We start from the raw sequence: 19,527 nt of genomic DNA, 5'->3' as shown, positions 1-19,527 counted from the left end.
ACACATATTTCCATTAGATACACTTCTTTTTCCAATTATTTTCATAGTTCCTTTTTTTTCTTTCTCCTTTCCAATTTTGATGAATTGAATTTTCGTAGCAGCTTTCTACTGTGAAGGAGTTGGCTAGTTCTCAATTTATGCATCTTAATTATGAATGACAGTGGAAGTAGTAATCCAAACCAATTTCTATCCTGCTTTGATTATGCTTTTTCTGCGTATATCCTACCCTCCTCAGATTCCACTTGTGAAATTACACTGAATACGTTATTGATGGTTGACCAAAAGAGATTGTACCTTTCAGGGTTGTAACCTCATTCCTGGATAATGGAACTGAATTGAGTGCTACTCAAATATACAATAAGTTTGAAGATTGCATTTCCAGGGCAACTGTAGTCGAATACAAGTTTAAAATGTACAAAAGCTTGAACATTATCGATCAATCATGCTCAACGGACTCCCTTCTCTACATCATGATCCCTCTCTCGCGATTGAGAGATGGAACGCGACCACCAATTAATGTTCAGTCATCATCTGTGCCAAAATACCTGTCACCAAACTCCCCCATTCCAGGGATAACACGATATTCATCGTTCAAACCAATTTCTATCTCAGATGTCACAATCTTTATTCTTGGAAAACGCTTACAGACCACATGTACTCCTTGGGGTGCCTAGTTTAAGAACAACACTAGTTATGATTTCAGAATTATATTGCAATAGAAGCTGTTACTTGTTTACGCACTATAACAATCGAATATTTGTAGAAAGGTGGATTTAAAGAGAATCAAACCCAAAAATTGGATGAACCAGTAAACTTACTGAGATAAGATTAAGGAATAAAATGTTGGACTCTGGGACTCCCTTTTTTAGCAGTAAAGAAATAGCTTGAACTGCTGAATTCCCTGCAGATTGTTACATAATAGGCTTAGTTATGCAATCGTTCGTCAAGAAAAAAATTAACAATCTAGATGATGTAGTGCATATAATTTTTTTGTGCACGTAAGTTATGGTGATGTCGAGGGCGTTATAGGATATTTAAGGAGTGAACATCCTTCATAGTAGCAGGGTCTGAGGAAAGTATAGGGAAGGTTATTTCACTATATTTTTTTTTTTATCAGGGACATGTCTACCACAAGAAGAGTTTTTTTAATTGGGATGATAGCTCTGAAAAGACAAATCGCCAAACTTATCTTTCATCTCGGGAGAAATACGATCAGGAGGAGCTAATTCAAACCCCATAGACTAACCTGTGCCAAGGATAGGATCCAACAAAAGGACATGCCTTTGTGCAATATCTTCTGGCAGTTTTTCATATATCAGCTGTACATTGTTCATGCCATTAATGAGAAAATGCATTAGAAATTAAAAAATGAAAGAACACAAATGTCAATGTAATGATTCGGAAGGACAAAGAGATCGCTAACCTGCTGACCATTGTCGCCCTCTCTGTGGATAAGAATCTTGCCTATCTTGATACCTTTACAACATGCACGCAAGGCATTCTCCATGCTCTCTCCACTGTGCATAATTAGAAATTTTTAGAGAACATAGCAATCACGAAATCTACTTTTGAAGGCAGAAAAGAAGCAACCATGGTCACTTCTAAGGTATTAAAGTAAAACACTTCAACACACCAAAGGAAGATGATTAGGTAAACAACATATACATTCAACAACATCAAACCAGCTGATTCGGAATGAATTACGACTGTCACCAATTACTTGAAATGTAATTCGACTGACCTGACAATACATATTTTTATTTAATTTTAAAAGATTAACACGTCAAATTTAAATATTGTCTAGATTGCAAAACATGTAAATATTTTGCATATCGATTTCCCACACTAGAAAGAAAAAGGAATCCCCATTGATATAAACCTTTTTAGCTGACATTTACTCTAAGCATTATAAATCTTGATCTTCGAGAATGAAGCTTTGCACATCCAATGTCAAACAAACAAGTTTCTCAGAAACTAAGAGTCTCTCGTTTCTTATGCTTAATTATTCTCAGTAATAGCGCATAAATGATGCATCAACATAAGGATATATGCAGACACAAGAATAGAAATCTTGTATTGAAGAAATATCAAGCGAGACAAACAATAATTACCTTCTAATTACAGAGACACCACATAACCTCTTGCAGAAATCTACACCACTGTATACAGATCCTGAGGTCAACAGACGTGGGTTTATTTAAGTATATTTTTCGTGCTCGAAAACGGCTAACTTGGATATGAAGAATAGTTAAATCTATGAATAAACATGATTTTTTTTAAAAAAAAAAACTGAATCAAATGATGATATTGGCTTTAGTCCATGAGGGTCTTGTTCCACATCAATCATGGCATATCAGTCTTGTAATGAGTGATAGCACAAGATGCTATATGAAGAGTTGGAAAAAAATTCCACGTGTAACTGTTATGAGACGGCAATAGCACTTAGCCTGGCCTGTACGCCTTATATAAGCAGACCTTACCAAATAGGCTACAATAAACGAAGAAATCAAAATACTTCTGAGTACAAGGCATGAGTATTGCATCATGGGGATAGCACTTACCAGTTGGAGTGATCACCTGTTTTTCTGTAAATGGCAGATGTCCTAGTCCATGTTCAACAACCTGGCATAGTGAGGCATACATAAGGGGAAACAAAGATTTGGCTTTCTCGTGTCAAAAACTTAACTTGATTACTGTGTAAGAAAGAAAAACTTACCAAACGAATCAATCTATCAGCATAAAATATGAAATCATGCGTAGTCGTCTGCGCATCACGGATAAGTGTATGCATGCCACGTATCTAAATGAAACAAATAACAATTTTTAGAAGAAAATAAAAGTTTGATCTTGAAGAACACGAAAATGACTTCACGATGAAGCTTAAACAGATGGGACTAGAACATATCTAGGAACAAGAATGGAAATAGCACCTGAAAAGTGGATTGAATAACATATAAGTTAGGGTATATTTTACAAAGATCATGTTGACCAAGTTTCGTTCTAATATGTTGCACAATCAAATCGATTGCAACATGGTTGTCTCCACCCCGGGGAATGATAATGTCAGCATACTTCTTTGTTGGAAGAATGAAGTCATCAAAAGCCGGTTTGACAAACTTGGAGTACTGCACAAATATTACATTATGTTATTCTTGAAAAGAAAAAAAGTTACAAAAAGAATTATGCTAAATTTTGGGCAACTTGTCAGTTTTGAAAAGGTCATGTTAGAACCTTCCATCGAGAACAGCATCAAGGTGCATGCACAGACATGAAGTGAGAAAAGAAACAGGACAAATAAAATTATTCATCAATCTGTTGATCTTTCTTATAACAAATGGCATTTTGTTGGACGTTGGGAATACAAAAAAAAAATTGATACCTTGACAAAAGATCTACCATAACAGCAAAAAGTAAAAGAGATAGGAACATATGAAACGGCAAAGTAAGCTCACAAATTCTTTCAATAATCATATAAAGCTCAGCTAACCTGATCTAATATTGTAGCAATATCTCTATTCTTTTCAACAGTGTCGCGTCTTATTCTCCTTGCAAGGCGTACATCAGCATCTGCACTGAATTTCAAATTATGAAGCCACAAAAGTAGAAGATTCACCATAGATGTCTGTAGAAATGGAATGGAACAACAAGCAGAAGCTATATCCTCGTGATTAAGACTAATCCGCAAATCGAACAATAGGAAGAGCTGACAACAATTGGAAAAAGAAACCCTGTGAAAAAAATAAGTAAAATAACTCGAATAATCCGATTCAATATAGATTTGGTGCTTCTACACATACATCATGTAGCATACTACTATTCCTACTAGATTCTTTTTTTCTTCTCGAGAAATCTAATGTGGTCAAGACAAATAAAGGTCTGCAACAACAAGTTCAATTGGTGTTTGAAATTTGGTTTTATCATTTTTAGGTGAAACAATTGCAAAGAAGAAGATGCATGTAATAAAAAAATCCGGATGAGATAATGAGAAGCAGTAATCTAATACAAGAAACATAAAGATATATCAAAGAAAGGAGAGGAAAGAACCTGTATCTACAAATATCTTCATACTCATCAGATCTCGGACACGAGGATCATGAAAAATGAGTATGCCTTCCAAAATTATAACATCTGAAGGATTGACCTACCAAGTATTTAAAGTCAAAGTGTTTAGTGACATTAGATAATTCAGCATCCAAAAAATAAAATTAGCTGCAGGCAGTAGCTTTTCCACACGTCTACCCTAACCCTCTTTCAGGAAGAGTATCTATGTTTCAAATCATTTGAATGTTAATCTTTCTCCTTTTTCTTCCTTATTTTCTCTTTGAGGCATGTTTGGATCATAGACAAAAAATGTTCAAACAGATGGATGACATAAATTGACACTCTTAAAAGAAATTAGATTGATGTCCATGCAACAGTACAAGCTGAAATGAAACAAAAAAAAGAAGAGGAAAACGCTATGCTATAAGACATTACCCTTCGAAGAGGGAATACGTCATTTTTGTTACTCTTAAAATCATACTTTGGAATATCTACAGCTTGCCCATGCTTCAATTTCTCCATCACACACAGCAATTGCTCGGTGTCAAATGCATCTGAGTAAAACACACAACTTAGAGCAGACATTATTCTAGAACATAAAAGTGACTTTTTAATATTTATGAAACTGAGCACATATAAAACAATACTAATTGTTCAAATCCTTATTAGCTGATTTCATGGAGTTGACACTGAGGTAGCTACTACTATATTATTTTATTTTATTTTTGAAATTGTTTATAGGAACTTCTGATAAGATTAAGGCGTTTAAGGCCTTGATAGCTTAACCACAATAGCACATGTGTTCCAAGTCACAAAACTTGTAGTTTATGGCATCCTATTACTAGTGGTCTATAGGCGACCGTGAGAATGATAAAATGGATAATTGAGTATAAAGAACTAGACTAACCAGGATGGTCAAAGTTATACTCGTGAACTTTTGTGAGTTCTTCTGGAGTCAAATTGTGATAAAAAGAATCCTGCCAATTGAAACACAAGTCAGATAAATCAGTGTTCAAGTTTTGGTAGGCTAATACATATATGATGCAAGAGGACACTGAAAAGTAGTGCAAGACAGACAAATATCTAAATCCTATGTTTTTTCTGACCACAACTTCAGCAATGAAACATCTCAGATGAAGCCTTAGCCGTGCCCTATAGTCTTTTTTATTGATTTTCACACGTAAAAGCCAAGATAAATATCAATATCTTGAAACTCATTTTGCCGCAAAATGCAGAAGACAACTATGAACTTTCAGATTGAATGTATTAAAATGCAATTTAAGCTCCTCTCAAAATGTACTTTTATTGTCATAAAAGTCGGGGGCGTGATAGAACTAGTACATGGAATAGCCATAAAACAACAAATTCTCCGCAAAAAGAATTGGATAGCGTGCTTATGAATAATTAGATTATATAGTAATAGCTTGATCAATTACATTTTCTTATAAAACTAGAAAGTTGGAGACCTAGCCTCCCCCCCCCCCCCCACCTCCCAAAGGATAATATGGAATAGGACCCCAGCTAGCCTATACCTCATCAAGAAGAAAGGTAACATGGCTGTAATAAGCGAAGAGTGAATGTTTATCAATTATATCTGCCCCATGGCTTAGCTCACTTGGCAAGGTTGAGGGACTTTGTGGCTAAGGTCAAGGGTTCGAGCCCTACGTCAAACGAACCAAGCCTAGTATTTAATCAGAGAAGGGCAGAGGGTTGTGTCCATCATCCCCAAGTTTCGAAGGTTGTGGTTGGTCCTAAGGGTATAATATTTTTAGAAAAAAGAACGCATAGGAAAAGATTATGCTGTCAGTAAAATTGAGAGTGATGAAAGGTGTTCCTTTTTTTACTCTGATGAAAACCCACCTGGTTAACTAAGACAACACGCTGATCATGAAGCTGATCAATAATCAAATCACAAACTGTAGTCTTGCCTGACGCAGCACCTCCAGCAACTCCTGCAGGGAAAACAGTTTATATGTAATATGAGCATGGATTAAGAGAACACTAAGAGAGCTAGAATGATTCAAACAGATAACAATCATGATATATGCAAACACAATTTGCATTATAGCCTTGAACAGAACGAAAATTCAATCAGTTAAAAGATTAAGTTTCAGAACTGTAGCCAAGTTACATAAACTGTTCCCATCTTCGACCATAATCCCAAGAGATCTCCTCATACCGAAGAAACAAACTGCTCTTTTCACCAAACATCAGACAACAAACTCAGAGAAGAGAAGCTCGTGGCATATGCTTCCAATAAATGCTCAACTAACTCCACTAAGACGAGATACAAATTCAATGCAGCAGGCAAGATAAGGATCAAGCACAAAAACAAACCCAGGCCTTAGTCAGATAAAACTTGGTCTGGACTTCTACATCAAACAACTAAATGAATAATTTTAATGCAAGCTTTCCTATCCATCGGCAAATTCAACATCATAATTTTCTCATCTAATGTGATCAGGCATATGCATGCATAGCTTTACTAAGTTTTAAATATGAAAAGAGCCATTAGCATCCATCCAAAATGATTTGAATGATGACTGAAATGAATTGTTCTGCATATATTTGTGATAAAAAGACTGAGTAGTTGTCCTTAGTTTCGGAAGCAAAAAGTATCGTGTACACTGAAATTCATCAAACATAAGCACGCGAAGAACAATTCGGTGATTTATCTCCTTCTATGATTAAACAAAGCATGATAGCCTCTAAGGTACAGTTAGTTGAGAAAAAGCTCAAGCAACAGCAAGAGATATATCACTGCCTCGACATACCTATGACAAAGGGTTGCTTAACACGTTCATCTATAGAAGTTGTTGGTTGCTCAATCTCTGAAGTATGTGGCTCTTCTAAATGGAATCCAGAATAATGTACTCCCGATGACGCCTGTATCAAATCTTCAACTGCTTTTGAACCCATTTATTAATTGTAGGCTCTGCATTTACGTAACAATCAGCTAATGGAACAAAAGCATACAGAAGATTGTACCACCAACATAAAATAGTCATCCAGATGGTAACTGACATACTTTTAAAAAACCTTTCCTTTCAAGTGAGATCTTGTCCACACATAACTCCTTTTTTTTTTTTGAAAGGTCAAAACAGTAAGGTCCATAATTCATGATTCCTTCGACTCAGATACAGATGTTTATACTTTGTGGCACTTTTCTTTAAGATGCTAGATGTCTACGATAACGTCACATTTCTTGTATTCCTCGGTTCCCAAATTTACAAAGGGCTACTGAGCTTTTGCTTGTACATATTCATGCACTTTGGATGAATAAAATACATACTTACTAGTCTTAAAAAACAGATCATTATTTCTTGATATAATGAGCATGCACAAGCATTAATGTTCACAGAGATCCAAGAACATTTGGTTTGTGAAAATTGACCAAAATTAGTAGTCAACCACAGGAGAAAAGTCATAAGTCAAAAGTATTATGTCCAGATAAAGCAAAACACAATCTAGCCATAGCCAAAAGTAGCTTAACTCATCTGTTAATATCATCTTGAACATGGCAACTATATTCAAAAAAAAATAATCTCTTTTGCACCCTCCTTTTTTCTATTTATTATTTTTCGCCTAAAGACTTGCTTCAATTTTGACTCCTGGCAATGTCAAGTATATGTATAAAACTACGTTGGATATTTCCTCAAGTGTAACTAGAATTGGGTCTAAATTAACTCAAAACGGACCATTGGGAAGCAATTTTGCAATTGATGCTTCATGACTCTAGTTTGGTTCTTCAAGTCCCAATGAAGTATCAACTAATAAACGAGGCACCACTCCCTTTTATTTTTCACAAATTTCCCAAACACAAAGTTTCGATCTCTTAGAATGCTAATCATCACGTTTGATTATTTGATTCTTTAATCACAACACAATCTGATCCAAACAGGATTGCAACTCAAACACAAAACTTCCAGTAAACTGACAAGTAACCAGTCTGAATCTTGAAAGCAACAGCTTCAGGTCTCAACAGCCTCTCGATGTGCCTTACTACATTAAAGAAATACCCCATTTAAGTGATCAGAATCATCAACTTAGATCTCCACTGTCCAATAAAACAATTTAGTAGCACCTTAATTCCTATATGTCCTTGTTATTGATAGATAAATCTCCTAAATCCTAACTACTGTGTGTTCATGACTCTGCTGTATCCCAGTTCACACATCCTCAATTGAGTACAAATGATCACCTAGAACAACAACAATTGCACCTTAGTCCCAAATGATCACCCAGAATCTTGAAAATATAATTCAGAGCATTTCGGCAGCTAAAAGGTATGAAAAAAGGATTGCTCCTTTGCTGCAACCAAATCAAGGTTTTACAAATCCGTACATGTCCTCGTAATTTGATAAAAGAAGCTCTCTATATCCTCACTACTGCATATTCACAACTCTGCTTTATCCTAGTTCAAACTGTAAAACAATGTATTTTGGACTAGCTCACGAGGGGGGAGGATTGTCCAAGGCCATATAAAGCGACCATCCATTCCTTTTTCATCCAATGTGAGACTCTTCAACACAAACGTCCTCAAATTGATCACCCAGAACGCTGAAAATTTAATTATGTTCATCTCAACAGCTAAAAAGTACGAAAAAGATTGCTCCTTTTCTACAACCAAATCAACCCCTTGTGAAGCCCTTAAGAGTATGAGAGGAAGGGGACCAGAAGAATTAACAAATAGCAATAAAGATTCTACCTGCTTAACTACTACAGCACTTACGACAACATAAGTGTAATCTAGTAAGTGGGGTCTATAAAGGGTAGGACGTACGCAAACATTACCTCTACCTTAAAAAGAAATGTAACCAACACTGGACTACTATAACACTCAACATAACAAAAAATCATCACTTTATCACAAAAAAAAAGAAATCAACCCAAATCAAAATCTTTAACATATAGTCCAACAAATAAAAGATATAAGCTTTTTTAACTAAAAGGGGATCCATATCTGCAACAGGAAATCAGATAAAAATTGAACAGCATAAATAAAGCAACCTGTTAATGTGAATGCAAAATTAGATTCTTGAATATACCTTTTATAGCTGGATTCAAGTAGATTGAGCTTAAAAAAAAGATCTTTCACTAGAAAAAAAGAGAGATAAAAGCAAAAAGATAGTATCTTTATGCAGTATATATGAATCTTTAAACAATTTTGGTGCGTACCAAGTGAATTTATAGTGGGGAAAGTTCGTAGAAGGAGCGTTTTTATGTATTATTGTCTTAATATTTTTTTGTGAATTTTACAGTGACGCCAAGGTTTTACACTAGATTTTCTAGACAAAGTGAAAAAAAACTTTTGTTTTGGTTTGGGCTCATCCGTTATGTTGTCATGGACTCCATTAATTTAGATTCGTCATATATATATATATATAGTTCGTTAAAAGAAGTAATATTAACACTTTTTTTTGGATGGTTGTTAATCATTGTATTATATTATTTGCTTAAATATAACGTTTGTTTTAATTGTTATTCATTGTTCATATCGTTTAAATTCTTTGTTAGACAATAATTTTTATGTAACGATCGATTTATTTAACTTAATTTCATAGCTCAATTTAAAATCACTAATTAAGAACGAAGAAATTTCAATCGGATATGAAATTTACTTTTAGGATAAGAACTGTAAGACTTTGTAATTTGCACTTATTTTATTTTACAATTTATATTATAAAATTATAGTACGGAAACTGGAGCAATGATAAAAGGTGAAACCGTTACAATTTACACGTCAGCGTCGAATCAGATGTAGGGTCCATTGTCTTATTGATATGGACAACAAAGTTGGGTAAATCTACTAATCTATCCCTTTTTTTCCTTTTATTTAACCAAAGTCCGATATATTCTTGTACTATGTGAAATTGAATAAATTTATCGTAGGCTAATATTTTAATTATTTATGTTCTTATCATTAGATATTTGGTTCAAATGTCTTTTTTAAAAATAATTTCACAATTTAATTTAATTATAAAATTAATTAATCTATAAAATCAGTATCATACTTTTAAGATATCACGACCTTGTATGAAAGACATATTTGGTCTTATGTGCATACTTTGAGGGTAAATTTACTGCATATTACAAGGACAAATTTGCTCAAAATTTGTATTTCTCATAGACTCGCTAAAATAGTAAAGACACTCCTTTTGATCAACCATTAAATATTTATATTTTACTTATTCGTTTAATCCAAATTTCTATATTTCTTTATAAATACTCCCTCCATCCCATTTTATGTGGCACAATTTCCTTTTTGGTCAGTTCCAAAAAAAATGTCACATTTTCTTATATGGTAAGTATTTAAAGGTATAATTCCTCTTTTACCCTTGTTGGTTCCACTTTAGACAGTACTCCAATACATTTATGAGGAGAGAGAAAAGAGAATCTACTTTTTAATATGACTATTTTTTGAAGGGGCAATTTGGTAAACATTTCAAAGTTTTCATTTATTTCTTAAATTTCGTGTCCGATCAAATGTTGCCACATAAAATGGGACGGAGGGAGTATAGAAATGGCTCAGAATCCAGCACACTTTTAGTTACAATTTGTCAGACAAGTGGGATCAACTTACTATTTTTGTAAAGTGTAAACTATAGTAAATTAATGGGTAGATAGGTACTACTTGCTAATCCAGGGAGATGCTGACAGACTTGAGTCATATATATTCTTTTTTCTTAAATCTAGTTTTTCTAAATGTACCCAAAAATAAAATTAAGAAATGGAGGCTTGTACTAGACTTTCTTTGGTTGGAATTCTTCCGCCTTGAATAGAAGTTTTGAGTTCGAACCCTTGAAAGTGGGTAAAATCATGTTTGAGGTATTGTCCTCAATAATAAATCTTACGTGAATTTAAATTTAATCAGACCTCAATAAAAATATCAAACAGTGGACTGGTAATGAAAAAAATAAATAAAGCAGAAGTGTCAAATTCTACACTTTCTTGTTGGGGAAAATGTCAAATTTGTAATTGAGCATGGTGACCTTCTTCTTCTTCTTTTTATGTGTAATATTGTGATCAGTTTGCACACACTTTCAAACATCAAGTAAATATGCTCACGAGGAAATGAACTTGCACGCTTGAGTGTTAAAGCTGGATTCGAACCTGAGATCTCTGGTTTGTTAGTATACTTCCGTTTCCAAATTCCAACCACTGAACCATTCTTGAAGCAAAATCCTTACATTCTAATGAATAATGTCTAAACCACAATTAAGTTGGAACATAGAAATCCTCATTGCAATACCACTCCATATAAGCTCATCTCAGCTAATATTATACAAAAAAAAAGGCACTAGAAAATACATGAATCTTTTACATTACTAAAAGGCTCTAAATATAGGACGTAAAGTAAACGTACTAACATGACTATAACATTTTCTCAATATCGCCTACATAGATCATTTTCTTCTGTTGTACCAAATTTTACTAGGTCTGCATGGATTCCAAGAGATTGTAGGCCTTTCACGACTATCAATATCTTTTAGCGATTACATTGTCTTAGATAGAACTTCCTCTAAAATGGAAACAAAACCAGGATAAACCAGTTATGGAACAATCCTGCTTGACCAAATTTCTGGAAGCTAAATCCTCAAACAGGTACACCAAGGAAAGATTTTCTTCATAATAATGGAAGTTAATTGGTTAAATTACTTACATAGGATAGTTTATCACTAATAATAGATATGGTACTCATGATAAAACTTTCAATAGCTGCACTTCAAAAATTAGAGGCTCCTTCATGTGAGACATAAGGCTACGCCTTGGTCCAAACTGCAAGAAAACATTATCTGCTGATAAACCAATAACATTGACAACAAAAACATGTGAGGAACATGAATTCCTTGCAAAATCGACTTTACCATTAACCAGCCAGTACTATATCCAAAGAATTACTCATAGAATCAGTTAGTTGGGAGACGAGTGTAGGATAACAGCTATCAAAAGTAGCAACAACAAACCCAATGTAATCACACAGTGGGATCTAGGGAGGGTAGTGTGTACGCAGACTTTAAACTACCTTGGGAGGTAGAGAGGTTGTTTCTAATAGATCCTCGGCTCAAGGAAAAGCATAACAAAGCAATTCAGATAAGAAANCTTGCATAATCAACTTTACAATTAACCAGCCAAAACTATATCCAAAGAATTACTCATAGAATCAGTTAGTTGGGAGACGAGTGTAGGGTAACACCTATCAAAAGTAGCAACAACATACCCAATGTAATCACACAGTGGGATCTAGGGAGGGTAGTGTGTACGCAGACTTTACCACTACCTTGGGAGGTAGAGAGGTTGTTTCTAATAGATCCTCGGCTCAAGGAAAAGCATAACAAAGCAATTCAGATAAGAAATAACAAAAGTGAAGAAGTTACGACAAAATACTAACATTCTGAAAAGAAGATACAGTATCTATAACACAATAATACTATAATCGAAGAACAAGAAACAATAAATAGTAACAGAAATCAAAGAACAAGAAACTACAAGATTAATGCTATGACTACTAGTAGGTTAAATGATAATATCCGTGAAACACATACCTCTTCAGGTACTGGTTTTAGGTTTTCACTGATGTATCCAACGGAAGGTGGTATCAGTGCTCTTCGTTTTCCTGCAGTACAGGCCTTACAGTTCAAATACCTAGAACTGTATACTTTGAAAAACATAAAATATTTTTTTGAGGGAGTAGGAACAACCTCCGGGCTTCATTCCAATAAGGACTTCCTTCAGACCTTCTATTATCTGCAGATATTCATGGAGACTATTAAGACAAACAAAAATCAGTTAATTATCAACTACGCCCCTCCCCGCCTCAAACGTAGACACATGAAAAGACGAGGGACCAATGCAGCTTTAGGACTTGCTTACTATAGTGAGAAGACATAGACAACCCAGACATCCTTAACCTCACCAGTCCTGATGGCAGGGGGAAGTGAAGGAGAAGAAAAGGTAATGCTACTATAGGATGTGATCTATACTATTGGGAAGACATAATGTTAGAATCGCTGAGCACAATACATATTTGATTGTTGATGGTAGGGTAAATTTTGCATCTGAAAAGACCTGAGTACACATTGCTCAGCAAGACAACAGCTTCTCCTGGCAGTTATCCTTCTTATTACTAGTTTAGCTTATTACTAAGTTTCTCATTTGTGTGTGTTTGGGGGGGACCAAGTATGTACCAAGACTTCTCTAGCATGTTGCTTCTTTAGAGAGGATAAGAAGGGTAGGAACTACAGTACATTTTTTATCTAAACAAAACTTATCTACAATACATTTAACCTGTTTGATGAACTACATGGCCGGTGGCACTATTGGACCACAAGCACTATATATCTCCCATTTTGAAGGCACAAATGGCATCAATGTACAATAGACCTTCTTGCCATGGCACTTAATGGAAATCAGAAGGTTGCTGTCTGACCTTTAGAATTTCTATTTTAAGCCCAAAGCTAGCAAATACCATGACCTGTTTATCATCAAGAGGAAGTATGACAGGGGCACTCTCTCCGCTGAACTGGTCCACGGTACTACATTGAAGCAAAATGAAAAATTTCAATGTACATTCCACAGAACAGAAGAAAGTATGACGTGGATTTACTGATGAAGAAGTATCTGGAGGAGCAGAACATAAGCTGACGCTCTTTCTCTATTCTACATTTCTCAACCAGCAGTCGTATAATTTTCTTACTTTCTTAAGTTGATCTTTATTTAAAACAGTACCTGTGGACAAAATATCCATTTGATCGTCGGCAGACATAATTAATTTCAACGATATCCCCTTCACGAGCCTCTGGTCCTTCCCCTTCAACAACATCTTTAGAAGACCCAACAAATGGTTAATACTCGGAAATGAAACAAGAATGACATGGAGGGCTTGATATGCCCCCTTCCAAGCACAATGTTATTATGCTTGTCATGACATCAATGACAAAATGGAACATAAAACTGTTAAGAAGATCACTAAACAGTTATTTTAAACATAAGCTGTTTTTCCTTCGAACTTTTTCGTTGGGTTAAAATCTACAATTTTGTATCCTGTATGTTGTATGCATACACCAAACATTGAACACATGAAACCGCTGCATGCCAAACATGGAAGCGGGTGATCACATTCCATTCAATTATAACAACTTGAGCTCAAGCTATAAAATGTTCAAAAGAGTCGTGAAGAAAGCTCAACTGGACTCCTGTAAAATCAACCTTGACTTGTTTTTCCAACAAAGAAACACAGACCAGACAATTTACTTTGATATTAACCAAATCAAGCTCGTAAAAACTTGTCTTGACTCATATAATGTTCATGAATATCTTGAACATAGCAATCCGTTGAGATTGAGTCCAGCTGATTAGATATTCTGTGTGTGGGCATGTCTTGGCATAACTCTCTTATCTATGTGAACTCATCTTTCCTAGAATCAGCTTGGAACTTTGACAGATTTGATTTGCTTGTAGAATTTAGTTTGAATGTTCCCTCCAAATTAGGATTTGAGAAGTTGATGATGTTGTCTCAAACAAGCCAACTAAGCTCGAGGTTTAGCTATACTATCCATTAATTAGTCAAATAGCAATGAGCACGGCTATGGCGAGGGTTGCTATAGCACTAAGTAAAAAGAATTAAGAATCTCGATTCGGAAAACAGGTTGAATATATTTATTGTGTAACCTTAAAAGGGGTTATACCTTGTAGCCTCACTCCACTATCAAGCTTTAGGGTCCTGAATGCTTCAAATCCAAATTAACAAGAGAATCAAAATAATGACAGTGTTTATCTAGGCCAGATAAACAATTGAATTGTGGAGGTAAGCAACCAAATGAAAAGAAGAAAATAAATGGAAACAGCATTTACCGGATAACATCAGGTTCTCTCATCTCCTGCATTGGTGCAGATAAGACAGGACGAATACTTATGAAGATGGGACTCAATCCAACAAATTGCAGAACTGACCTCCTCAGCAACTTTTTGACATTTAGGGATGGCATCCTTTCATCTGAGCTTTTAGGCACAGCAATCTCACAATGTTCAGAGTCTTTAAAGCTGTTTGCACCAAAAAGATACAAATTACAAGTAGGATTAAGCAGATGACAATTTGGGACTGAGGCATAGTTGTTGTTGATTAAGCAGATTACACTTCTAATCTTCTTCTTTTTTCTTTGTCATCTTCTTTTTTTTCTCTCTAACATAAAAAATTCCATTCATCCATAAGCTGGACAATCTTGCATCCAGTTTATAAAATCAAGGCTATTTGTCTATTCAAATCATTCCATCAGAAAAATAAAATAAAAAAATCTTGATGACGACAAGCATAACTAGCAAGCTGTTCAAGCAATAACTAAAACAATAGCCTTTATGAACATAGGACCGCCACAAAAAACAGAGGTTGAATTCAAGTCAGTGCACATAGTATCTATAACCACTCCTCCTTTACGGTAGTAGATGTAATTTTGATTTCTAACATTTCTCGGTGTTTCTAAAACTGTTTGCATGAACAAGTTACAAGTATGATGATGCAGATGACACCTCTAATCTTCTTCTTTCTTTGTCATATTCTGAATTTTCTCTCTATCATCAAAAATTTCACTCATCCATAAAGGCATAAACCAGACCATCTTCTCTTAATGGTGGTACACAGTATGAAGCGGCAATACAAAAGTGTGCAAACTATAAAAGTGAGTCAAAGTAGGTTGTCTCACACTATCACACTCAACTTCGTTGGCAACATGCACTTGAACCAATTGAATTGTGTGCTTATTCAATGAGACTGAGTGAATTTGCAAGTTCACCCTTTGTATTTTGGGCTAAGACTCCCAAAAATAGAACAAGGCTAGAAATTATTAGAATTGAGCGGAGCTCTGCTGAGTTATATCCCCGAGCCAAGTGGAGCATGCATGAAATAGTCAGATGCTTCTTCTATGTCCTTTCTAAAGATATGTATGTGATCTAGCAAGACATGGAATGTATTATTGATGTTAAGAAAACCAACACTAACTCACTAAGAAAGTGTTGCGGTTACATCCCATAAATCAGACCATTTTGCATCAAATTTATAAAATATAGACTGTAAGTCTGTAACCATTGATAAATAACATAATTTTGTATATGCAAATCATTCCATCAGAGAAAATTAAATATGACACAGAGTATACCAACAAGCTGTTCAAGCAATAAGTAACACCTTTCTATGAACATGGGACCATCCCTAACCAGATAAGGATTTAGGATTGGACCCGCTTGGTCTTAAAAATTACGCACTTTTTTTCCGAATTTTTTTTTCACTTTATTTGAAAATTAGTGTTTAGCCATGAAATTCAAAATCCAACTTGAAGCTGAATTTCAAATTCAGTACATTCAAGCATGAACATTATTTCAAATATTCTTTGCAAAAAATATAACCAAACACAACTTGCAACTCGATAAATTTACAAACAAAGTGAAAAATAGGGGTGTAGCTACAGCATTCAGTACCGGTTAAAACTAGCCCAATAGCTTTTGCTTAGATTAATTAAGAATATGCTCGCTCAAGTGACAAATTCAGAACCATAAACTTCACATCCTGCTTTTAACCACTACTCCTATCTAATAACAGATGCAATTTTGACATAAACATAAATCTAACACTTGAAACTAACCATTTCTAGTGATGAGTAACTAGATCAACTAACAAAATTCTGGGAAAAAAACACTTATTGCTGCAATCGAAATCAGATAGGAATGAGAATGCTTGTTACCATTGCCGTTGAGAAGCGAAGAAACATCGGGATCGGAAACTGGTTTGAAATTGAGAAGCTGCCATTGTTGCCGATGAAGGGTACTACCAATTGAACAGCTAAAAGTGGTGGGGAATTTTTTGCTGAAAAATAAGAGGGAAATGAAAGAAATGGTGGGAAATGCATAAAGAAGTAGAGATAATGACAAAAATGGTAACTTAAGTTTGGTTTAATGTAAAATTAGTCCCTAAACATACTTTCGAGTAGTTTTAGTTCCTTAACTTTGTTAAGATGTGTACTTCTGGTCATCAAACAAATTCTATTTGTTAAATTTAAGAAAAAATAATGCTAACAAAAAATATCATGAAAGTCTCGTCAAATTTTAAAATTGACAATATCAAAAAGTGTAACACATAAAAGTAGACATGGGTAGGAAAATTTTAAACATGGATAAAAGTGAAGTTCCTACCATCAGAATTAAAACAAGGAAGATAGTTAACAGACAGTGACAAACATGAAAGACAATTACAGAAAAGACACAGAGACTTCAAATATAAAAACGGACACAAAAAAAAAAGTTAGGATTGTGAAACCAGATCTACAACGTCAAATTTGCATTTAGCTGAGGATTCAAGAAGTAAGAGTTGTGGGGGCATCTGTCGCTTAATATGCAGGACAGAAGAGGATCAACAACAAGTAGAAAAGAGAAGCTAAAATGGAGTCAAGAAACTTACTGCTACATGTTGAAGTTAATCCTATATCCGGTCACTTTTGGGCCAAATTGGGTGAAATAGTTTTATCTGAGATGTTGTTTGAACATTATTTCTCAATAAATGGACCATGAGTCTAAAAATTGATATTTTTTAAAAAAGTATCACATAAAAGTAGACAAAAAATATATATTAGAAATTGCACCTCAAAAGCTATACAAAGCACCATAAAATGATTAAGAATAACAAAAAAATAATATATATATTGCATCTTCAAATGTGAATTCTCGTTTAAATTTTTTTCTCAATTTTCATAAATCAAACCATCATAGTTTATTCAATGTTCGATGAAGATAAAAAATTACTTTTGATAAATTTAAATTAAAAATGGGTAGAATGACCAACAAGGATTGTGGTAAATTGTCTTTCATCCTTAATTAGAGGTCTCGAGGTTGAGTATCCTTGGGCACAAAATCACATATGTTAAGGAGCATTTTATCCCCGTGGGATATTTCAATGCGAATTTGAATTTAGTTGGGCTCTAATGCAGGTATCAAATACCAAGAGAGAATTTNATTGTGGTAAATGGTCTTTCATCCTTAATTAGAGGTCTCGAGTTTGAGTATCCTTGGGCACAAAATCACATATGTTAAGGAGCATTTTATCCCCGTGGGATATTTCAATGCGAATTTGAATTTAGTTGGGCTCTAATGCAGGTATCAAATACCAAGAGAGAATTTTTTCAAAAAAGTGCATCAATATGTTCATTAATCTGATAAGACAAACAAATTGAAATGAAAAACTTGTATATATTTTAAAACTCCTCTTTCAATTAAATATGCAACAACAATAACATATTCAGTGACTCATCGTGACACTTATACGTTACTTAGCACAAAGTTATCCATTTAGAAGGCTTGCATCTGAATGAGATCAAGGAGACGTTTGATCATAAAAAAAAATCACATTTTGTCATAAAAATTTGAATTTCAACTTCAAGAATTTGAAAAATAACAATCATTTGCATATTAGTCCTTAGGTAGAGGGACAATTTATTTGTGAAATGCAAATTATTCAAGCAATATCATGAGTAAGTTGTGCAAGATCGTATAAATTGTCAAGTGCCACATGTGCTCTTAAGACCAATGATGTAACTTTATGATCCCACAACTAAGGTCGGCGTATACACATCTTACATCAACCTCAAAGATAGATAGATGGTTTCTTATAGACCATTAGCTCGAAGAAAAACAATTCATAAAAAAATAACGAAAGTACAAGAAACGACAATTAGTAACAAATAGGACGATCCTTACAATAAAATAATACCATAAACAATCAACAATAAGATAAAATTAGAGGATAAAAAACTATAAGGGGTCGTTTGGTTTGAAAATGAGTTATGATGGGATAAGTTATGTTGGGATAAGTTATGTTGGGATTAGTTATGATAGGATAAGTTGTGTTGGGATTAAAGGGCTAACCCATCGGTGGCCCCTTAAATTTGGCACGAAGTTTCATTTAGGCACCTTAAGTGAGCGATATTCATTTTAGACACCTCATACAGGGTCTCGATGTGTCATTTTGACACTTTTTGCTTACATGGCTTAGAGAGTGTAATACACTTGTTTAGCGCGCGTGAAAAACATATTTAGTCGATTTTTTAATTATTTTTTTCTTCTTCTTTCCCATTTTCAGCCACCATTTTTGCAAACTTAACTATCCAACATGGTGAATAAAAATAGTTACAGTAAAATGATGAACATGAGGAAGGTCCTGAAGATGATTGTAATATGGATGAACCAGAGACTGCTGAACCGATGATGGAAGATGATTTGGACCAGCAAGGCAATCCTGCTGATGAAAATGAGGGAGATGAAAGCGCTGATTCAGATGCAACTTTTGATGAGGCAGACCCTGAGCATTTGGAGGAAAGTTCTGGAGGAGCTGGTGAAGAAGGTGATCCTGCAAATGACACAAAAAAGGAACCAACAACAGAAAATAGAGAGATGCTGCAATCGGACACTTCTCAATCTGTGAGTGATAATGTCCCAACTGCTGCG

At 34.6% G+C, this 19,527-nt stretch overlaps 2 protein-coding genes across 3 annotated transcripts; both read right to left on the bottom strand.

The window, feature by feature from the left end:
* Window positions 1-353: 353 nt before the first annotated feature.
* Window positions 354-9,265, bottom strand: LOC125864286 (uridine kinase-like protein 3). The gene is made up of 15 exons (XM_049544197.1): window positions 9,090-9,265; window positions 6,816-6,976; window positions 5,902-5,993; window positions 4,949-5,018; window positions 4,477-4,595; window positions 4,045-4,141; window positions 3,488-3,567; window positions 2,931-3,125; window positions 2,717-2,800; window positions 2,562-2,622; window positions 2,112-2,172; window positions 1,424-1,517; window positions 1,247-1,319; window positions 819-901; window positions 354-670 (listed from the first exon to the last, which is right to left on the bottom strand). Exons 2-15 carry the CDS (start codon window positions 6,958-6,960, stop codon window positions 521-523), a joined length of 1,404 nt encoding a protein of 467 aa, XP_049400154.1. The 5' UTR covers window positions 6,961-6,976; window positions 9,090-9,265; the 3' UTR covers window positions 354-520.
* A 2,329-nt stretch (window positions 9,266-11,594) lies between these two features.
* On the bottom strand, window positions 11,595-16,920 carry LOC125864297 (peptidyl-prolyl cis-trans isomerase FKBP16-1, chloroplastic). Of its 2 annotated transcripts, none has more exons than XM_049544214.1 (8): window positions 16,776-16,920; window positions 14,896-15,084; window positions 14,730-14,764; window positions 13,771-13,864; window positions 13,472-13,577; window positions 12,744-12,789; window positions 12,588-12,658; window positions 11,595-11,820 (listed from the first exon to the last, which is right to left on the bottom strand). In XM_049544214.1, exons 1-8 carry the CDS (start codon window positions 16,838-16,840, stop codon window positions 11,740-11,742), a joined length of 687 nt encoding a protein of 228 aa, XP_049400171.1. In that variant the 5' UTR covers window positions 16,841-16,920; the 3' UTR covers window positions 11,595-11,739. The 2 variants fall into 2 exon arrangements, with proteins under 2 accessions (XP_049400171.1, XP_049400172.1); XM_049544215.1 differs by having other exon boundaries at window positions 13,517-13,577.
* Between the last annotated feature and the right edge of the window lie 2,607 nt (window positions 16,921-19,527).

Source organism: Solanum stenotomum, chromosome 5 (assembly GCF_019186545.1).
Source record: "Solanum stenotomum isolate F172 chromosome 5, ASM1918654v1, whole genome shotgun sequence".
Lineage (NCBI taxonomy): Eukaryota > Viridiplantae > Streptophyta > Magnoliopsida > Solanales > Solanaceae > Solanum > Solanum stenotomum.
The sequence above is the reverse complement of the archived record's forward strand: the minus strand, read 5'-3'. Positions and strand labels throughout refer to the sequence as shown.